The sequence below is a fragment of the Myotis nattereri genome (genome assembly GCF_964212035.1).
Source record: "Myotis nattereri genome assembly, chromosome: 19".
Taxonomy (NCBI): Eukaryota; Metazoa; Chordata; class Mammalia; order Chiroptera; family Vespertilionidae; genus Myotis; species Myotis nattereri.
Genome location: NC_138095.1, coordinates 26,240,397 through 26,248,540, shown reverse-complemented (window position 1 = coordinate 26,248,540; position 8,144 = coordinate 26,240,397). Strand labels below are relative to the sequence as shown.

The window sequence follows — 8,144 nt, the reverse complement described above, 5'->3', positions numbered from 1 at the left end:
TCAGGCGAAAAACGCGTGGCAGAAGACGGCCACGGCCAGCAAGATGATGCCGTTGATGTTCACCACTGTCCTCCATAGAGGCTTCTCGGACGTGTCGGTCAGCTTCAGCTTCATGGCGGCCTCCTCTTCCTTTGTCATCTTGGGGCCCTTCTGCTGGTCCAGGCCACAAAACATGTCGTAGGCCCTCCTGCAGCATCCTTTCTTCTCCTCGGCCACATCTGTGTTGGGGAAAAGGAATAAAAGAATTGTTGGAGCCCTAACCAGTTTGGCTCAGTGGATAGAGCGTCGGCCTGTGGACCAAATGGTTCCAGGTTCGATTCCGGTCAAGGACATGTACCTTGGTTCTGGGCACATCCCCAGTAGGGGGTTTGCAGGAGGCAGCTGATCGATGTTTCTCTCTCATCGATGTTTCTAACTCTCTATTCCTCTCCCTTCCTCTCTGTAAAAAATCAATTATATATATATATAATTGTTGGAGGAACTAAAAGGTGTGGCTCAGTGGTTGAGCATCGACCTATGAACCAGGAGGTCATGGTTCAATTCCCGGTCAGGGCACATGCCCGGGTTGTGGGTTCACTCTCCAGTGTGGGGAGTGCAGTAGGTAGCGGATCAATGATTCTCTCTCATAACTGATGTTTCTCGCTCTCTTCCCCCCCCCCTTCCTCTCTAGAATCAATAAAAATATATTTTTAAAAATTCGCTTGGGGACAAAAAAACTCTCCATGTGGTCACCTCTGGGCCAAGTAATGGAAGTGGGACCATTTTTACTTTTTAATGTAGAACTTTCTGTGTTGTTTGTTTTTAAACCATATACATAAGTTATTTTATTTTTTTAAATATTTGGATTGTAAAAGACCTTGCCTTCTGCAGAAAATATTCCAGAACGTCTCTATGTCTCATTTTACTCATCTGTAAAATTGGAAGAATTATACTTGTATTATCTGCTTTTTAAAAGGATGATGTGGGGCCAAAATGAAACACTAGACTAGAGTAAGATATTCATAATTAAAATACATTGTGGTCATACCATTGTCTGCCATGATGCTGGTGGTGCTGGTAACAATGATATAGGGGTGACTTCTCATACTGCTGTTTTTTTAGAGAATGATGAGGGGACACCCCTTGTTTATAAAAGCCCTCTAGAGATCTTAGTTTATTGTACTTTAAAGGCGGGACATTCAGTATGATTTCGCCATAGGTTCACCAAGAAACGACAGAATTCAAGTACTGCCACAAACCTCAGAAGTCACTAAGCTAAAATTCTCCAGCCGGCGTGGGAGTCCCCTCTAAGCCTCCCTGATGGATGCACACTGGCTGCTCCCGCCTTTCAGATAAACTTGGAAACCTTTTCCTCCGTGGCCATCACAACGGTATGATGGTGCCCGATTCTGTTGCGGAGCATGCTTTCACTCAAGGTTTGCAACAGCGCTGTGAAGCCTAGGCTACCACCGAGAATACTTGCGTGTGAGGAGCCTGAGCTTTAGGGAAAATGGAATCACTCACCCAGGGGAGTGAGTAGAGAAGTCAGGATTCAACCTCAGTGCTTTCTGAATCCCACTACCACAGGCTGTCTCTACACGAGCTTGCCTCTTTGGGTTAAAACTGGGTGAGTTCTTTCCAACCAGGTCTTAACCCTGTCCTCTGGTGCAAAAACAAATCTATACTAATAAAAGGGTAATATGCTAATTAGACCAGATAGATCAGACATCTTCCAGACGTCCCTCCAAACAAAGCCACGGTGGCGGGCACCAAGAGAGAGGCCATTAGGGGAGACCAGGCAGGCAGGCAGAGCAGTTAGGGGTGATCAGGCCGGCAGGCAGAGGGGTTAGAGGCAATCAGGCAGGCAGGCAGGTGAGCAGTTAGGAGTCAGCGGTACCGGATTATGAGAGGGATGATTGACTGCCGGTTGTGGGATCGAGCCTAAACCGGCAGTTATACATCTCCCAAGGGGTCCTGGATTGGAGAAGGTGCAGTCCGGGCTGAGGGACCCCTCCATGCATGAATTTCGTGCACTGGGCCTCCAGTAAATTAATAATAATCTTTTGCCTGCACGAAAACATTCAAAATACTCCTCATTGCATGGTGAGTATTTTAAAGTCTACGGTGTTCTCCCTCAATGTGGGGGCATTTCTGGAGGTGGGAGAAGTGGGGGCCATGCCAGCTCCCGGGAAACAGGAAGGGGCTGCCTTTTCCAGCACCAGGATCAGCTGCCCTACGTACGGCTGAGGCTCCTTTGGCACTTCCTGTGTAGCCACAGGTGTCAGAACGGAAAAGTCTTTCGAGATCAAAGGCAGATTGTGTCAGAGCTGAGGCCATTGGCAAAGCCTCTCTATTCTGGGGTCTCCATGTATATGCTTTCAAAATGAGGTGATAAGACCAACTGGTCTCTGGGCCCTTTCCAGAGCTAGGGTTTTCTGATATTCCTGACAGCCAGATGCAGGACTTGTTCTGCTGTATGTGCACTCCCTTCAGGTGGCGGGATGAGACCTTCTGCCCAAAACCAGGTAAAGAGCACATGACCTTGCTCTAGCCCATTTGACGCTGTGGATAGAGCATAGGCCTGCAGACCAAAGGGTTCCATGTTCCTTTCCAGTCAAGGGCATGTACCTTCGTTGCAGGCTCCTCCCAGGCCCGGGCCCTGGTTGGGGCGCATGCAGGAGACAACCAACCAATGTGTTTCTCTCACTGATATTTCTGTCTGTCTTTCCCTCTCTCTTCCACTCTCTCTAGAAGTCAATGGAAAAACATCCTTGGGTAAGGATTAAAAAGAAGAAGAAGAAGAACGAACATTTGCCCTTGAGCTCCCACACCTGTGCACACCACACATTAACACAACCATTCTCCGTGGAGGGGAAGAACATAGAAGTTGAGGAAAGCATTTCTCCATGAGCAGGATGAGTGTCTGAACGCTGACCGAGAATTATCTCAATGGACTGCCTGAGAAATTTGGTTCTCTAAATCTTAGGCAGGTAAGACATAAGATCCTGAGCTTCTATTCCATCCTGCTGATGTCATTCGGACGAACCACAGTTGTGATTCCATCTGCTTTCAGTTCACAGGCTATGTCAGAAGAGCTCTGACTCTTCCCTTGGCCCTGGCCATGCCCCAGATCAAGTCAGGGTGGCAAATTCCTCACCCACCCTTCATCACTGAAGGTTGTACACGGTGAGGGCTGAGGGAGCTGCAATGATTCTGTACCTCCCCTTCTGTACCTCCTCCTCTGTACCCACAACCTTTGAGCGGATGTCCCAAACCCCGTTTCCTCCTCTCACACCTCCCCAGCCCACTCCCATCTCCCCTCTAGAAGAGAGATCTGGGCTTTGATGAAGACACTCACCTATTTCAAAGGTCTCCTCTGGGGCTTCATTGACGTCCTCCTCGGTGGCATCCAGGTCGATCCGCTCCTCTTTGCTGTTGCGCAGGCTCCAGCACAGGCGGTAGAGCTGTGGAGGAAGCAGAACAGGTCAACAGGGAGATCCCAACAGGGCCTTGGGCCAAGCAGCTGGGAGGACAAAGAGCTATGCATCAAGAAAGAAACAGGAATGTGGCCTCTCAGTACCAATAAGAACATAGATAACAGTTCCCATCCACAGCATTATATCTTAATATGCCAGGGACTTAGGTATAAATCACAGACGTGTACACATTAGCCCCTGTGACATATGCATATTCGGAGGCTAAGAAGATGCCTTGAATACAGAAATAAGTGGTTTGAATGAATGAACTCTTGCTACCTAGGAGAAATGAATTCGTTCCTTTTAGCACTGGTTCTGAGAAACAAGACTAGACACCTATCTGTCCAGACCAACCGCATAAGATCACATTGTTGTACTGTGTGTGTTTGTCATAGTATGGGGAGAAGCTATAGAATCAAGAGCTACTTAGAATTGGGAAGAACTGGAGGCACCATCTCTATTGACATGAGTTAACAAAACCCTTTTTTCTTTCTCTATGGACGAATATGATCTTGCTCTGTTCCTTGGGAACCTGGAAACGGTGGAATGCCAGCTGGATTGGGTTACCAGATTATATTGCTTATGGTGAAAATAGCCTATCATTGGTCATCTTCATCTGCATTGGGAGGGCTGTGAATACACCCTACACCAAGGGCGACATCTAGAGTGAAAGACGAGTACTTGCGGTTTTTGAAGTCTTAAATCAATTGGACTTTAGTATTGTTTGAAATTTCTTTTGAATTCTACGGGCAACTGTTTAGAAACTTGATTAGGAAAAAGATAAAGGGTAAATCATACTTCAGATTTCTCTGAGTGTAGTGATTTTTGTAACCAGGGATGTCCCTTGCTGGAATCCCTGGAAGTTCTGACCATGGAACTATTACGAGAAATAGAAGTTCCTATCTGGGGCCTGGGCATCTAAGCCAGTGTAGCCCCGTACCTGCCCTAGTGACCTCATACTCTTACACCTGAGCTGTCCCTTGGGGAGCATGAGTCAGAGAAGATCCCCTGGATGGAAATGTAGAGCGTTTGAGGACTCCTGCTGAAGACACATGCCTGAGACTGTGCAGCCGGCACGCTGAGCTTCCTGTCCTGTATGCTTCTGCACTACACCAGTGGCAAGGGTGCACTATGAGTCATGTGAGTGTGAGATGTCTCATTGAGCCGAGGGCCAGCAAGATGGGCATTGCAGCCTGAAATGGGAAACAAGGACAGGACAGGTTTCCCAGGTGGGTACTCACGTGCACATCGGGAATGGGCTTGGTGCAGAGGGAGACGACGAGGATGATGACGACAGAAATGGCAAACAGGATGATGGCGAAGTACAGGTAGTGCACACCACAGATAATCGTGGGGCAGTTGCTAGGTTCCATGCAGCTCCCAGTTCCATAAGCAAACTCGGCGATCATACGGGACACCCCAATCAGAAATCCTATGATCAGTCCCCAAAAGGCTCCCTGGGAAAGAAAACCTTGGGTTACCAACTGCTGAACACACAAGACAGCTGTGCACACTGGAGGGGCAGAGGCAGGAGAAGAAAGGTGAGAGAAAAGATAGCTCCAGGCCATCTGAAGCCGGAGCACGGGAGTGCGGAATATGGGAGCACTGCCATCCAAACCCTCAGTAGCGCACCCATTCCCGCTGGAGAGCGCTGGGAAACAGAATCCCTCCCGCAGAGAGCAGGCACATCCCGGTGGGAATTTCTGCACCAGAAAGGACCTTTCCGGCTGCACACGAATGCTACCTACGTGTTCATTGACTCTCTTGCAGAAGACAGCAAGCAGGAAGACAGCTGCGATGGGGGGTCCCAAGTAACTGGTGATGGATTGGATGTAATCGAAGAGCTGCCCACTTTGTGCTGACTGTACGATGGGCACCCAGGCAATGCTGATGCCAATCAGCACCAGGATGAACACTCTGAAAGCAAAGCCCCCACAATAGTGTCAATAATTGGCTCTACATGAATAAATCTATATATATAAAAGCTTAATATGCAAAGTGTCCCCTCAGGAGTTCAACTGCTTGCTATGACCTGCGCTGACCACCAAGGGGCAGCGCGGAACGAAGGAAGGCCCCAGCGGGCAGCCGTTAGCAACCCTACCTGTGCACGAATTTTGTGCACTGGGCCTCTAGGATATATATAAAATGAGCAAGTATGTATACACACACACACACACACACACACACACACATACAATGTGACCACAGCAAGGAAACATAATTAGCAAATTCATTCTTGAAGCTTTTGTTCTCCCATATTCTGCCTCCCCGAGAAAGTCATCTGTACCTATAAGTGAAACGCACTTGACTTTCAATAGTCACCTAAACCAGCCGCTACCACAAGAGATCCCACTTTGAGAGGCAGCCGAGTATAGGAACAAAGGGGTGTGGACTTTGGATCCAGACAGTTCTGGATTCAAATTGTTCTTCTCTCTTTGTTACATAGGACACCTTGCCTGACCTTGGAGAGTCTCAATTCTCTCACTGTACGCTGGGAATGATATCACTGACCTTGCAAGGTTGGGATGAGGATTAGCTATAGTCAAACCAATAGTGGGCAAATAGATGAGCAAATAGTAAGCACTCATTTTGCTCATTGATAAATTGGGAGTTAGATTAGATGGTCCCTGATGTCACTTCTCACTCCAAAAGGGCATTTCAAAGCCGATGCCACTGGAAGGAAAATATAACTGGCCAGAGGCTACTCCCACGCTACCCAAGCATCCGCCGTCTTCCCTAGCTGGAGGGAACCCTATACAGTAATTATTCAAGCTTCCTGGTGGGGGCAGGTGGGAGCTTCATTTACCTTCCTGCAAGCATGAGCTCTTTCTCTGTTGCTGTCTTCCGGATCTTGGTGTAGATGTCCATGGTGAAGAGGGTGCTGGCGCTGTTGAAGATGGAGGTCAGGGAGCTCATGAGAGACGCCAACATGACTGACAGCATCAGGCCTCGAAGCCCTGGAAGAGAAGGGGGTTCTGAGTGGTACCCACCACGCCTCAGCTCTTCTGCACTTGGAACATGGGAGGACTCAATGTTTGTTTGCTTTCTGAAATCATGCCATGGTTGGCCTTTGATGTATCTCTCCAGAAAAACTAGACATTTTAAGGAATGGACTGTGGCTTTACATTCTATTGCAATCCCACAGCAGTCAACAAGAAGGTAGGAATAAAATATATATGAGGTTAACACTTTGCAGTTGGATGATGGTGGTGATGGTGTGTGTGTGTGTGTGTGTGTGTGTGTGTGTGTCCATCTGAGCCGACTTTTATAAGATCTCTAATTCAAAAGATCCATGATATAGCAGAAATATTTAAACTAGGATTTGCCCTAGCCAGTTAGGCTCAGTGGATAGAGGGTTGACCCGCAGACCAAAGGGTCCCAGGTTCGATTTCGAAAGGGCACATGCCTTGGTTGCAGGCTCCTTCTTAGCCTGGGCCCTGGTCAGGGCTTATGCAGGAGGCAACCAATCGATGTGTTTCTCTCACATCGATGTTTCTGTCTTTCCCTCTCTCTTCCACTCTCCCTAAAAATCAATGGAGAAATATCCTCTGACAAGGATTAACAAAACAATTAAAAAGTAAAATAAAAGAGCCATGCGACTCTCACTAATTGCAACCTTAATTAATAAGCAGCCCTGCTAAGTGGAATAGTTAACTATCACTCCCATGTTTATAGAATTTGAATCCAAATGGTTTGCCCAAGGTCATGCATCCAGTCTTTTATTTTTTTTTAAGACCTTCTCAAATTCCTCAATTCCAGCCTTGAGCAGAATTATACAAGCCAGACGCTGAGTTGCTGTGTGGCTTGGAAAAGTCACTTTCCTTCTGTGGACCCCAACTGCAGAATGAAGAAGTTTGATGAGATGATCTCTACATTTTCTTTCAGTAATAAAATCGTGTAGAAGTTTCTTCTAAGTTTTCCTGACCAATACCTTTGAATTTTGGATCTCCTGAGACCCCCTAACCTAACTAAATCTGCATCTCTTGAGCCAGAATTAGATTTTTCTTCCTTATGCAGTATGAAAAGTAACCCCACAGATCTACCCCAAAACTCTAACCAAAGTAGACTCTATGTTCTCAGTCTTCTAGGAGAACACATTCTCTATAGTGAGAAGTTGTATCCCATCCATCAACTACCTCACACGTCCTCATTCTAGAGCTAAAACCACTCCTTGCCTTTCTCTCCATGTTTTTCATTCATTCTCCAGGTAAAACTCCACTTAGTTCAAGCCGCCATGTCAACATCTGTGGGAGAACTTGGAAAGACCTTCCAGATGAAAAGCCATGATTTCCCCTAATGCATTTTCAGATCATCTCCTTTCCGAGCCTGACTGACAACAGACCAGTGCCAGGTCTGAGAGCCAAACCTAGTCCTGTGTCTGCTTGCCACAAGGTAAGACCTACTCAAAAACTGAGGACACCTGGAGTGAGGCTTCCCCAACTGACCTCCGGGTATGGAAATGGCCTTGCCCAGAAGGCCCACAGAATCCAAGAGAAGCCCGAGCCCAATCAGCCTTCCAAGAAAGACCCCGCCAGTGGGGACGAATCTCACCATTGGGCATGAGCTCCACCACCATGGTCGGGTAGGCGATGTTGGTACAGCCAACCTTGGTGCCGCAATATTTCTCACATTCCGAGGGGAGCACACAGGCAATTTTATCTGGAGAGAGATGAAGAGCCGTGTCAGCGA

General features: G+C 47.5%; 1 protein-coding gene across 1 annotated transcript in view; it reads right to left on the bottom strand.

The window, feature by feature from the left end:
- The window catches only part of SLC5A1 (solute carrier family 5 member 1), a gene marked incomplete at both ends in the record, with an annotated part of 35,846 nt that continues 27,702 nt past the window's right edge, over positions 1 to 8,144 (bottom strand). The window contains 6 exons of the mRNA XM_081114053.1: positions 1 to 218; positions 3,332 to 3,443; positions 4,697 to 4,912; positions 5,204 to 5,372; positions 6,262 to 6,412; positions 8,007 to 8,114. Coding sequence (XP_080970179.1) covers positions 1 to 218; positions 3,332 to 3,443; positions 4,697 to 4,912; positions 5,204 to 5,372; positions 6,262 to 6,412; positions 8,007 to 8,114 — 974 coding nt within the window. The remainder of the gene's footprint in view (positions 219 to 3,331; positions 3,444 to 4,696; positions 4,913 to 5,203; positions 5,373 to 6,261; positions 6,413 to 8,006; positions 8,115 to 8,144) is intronic.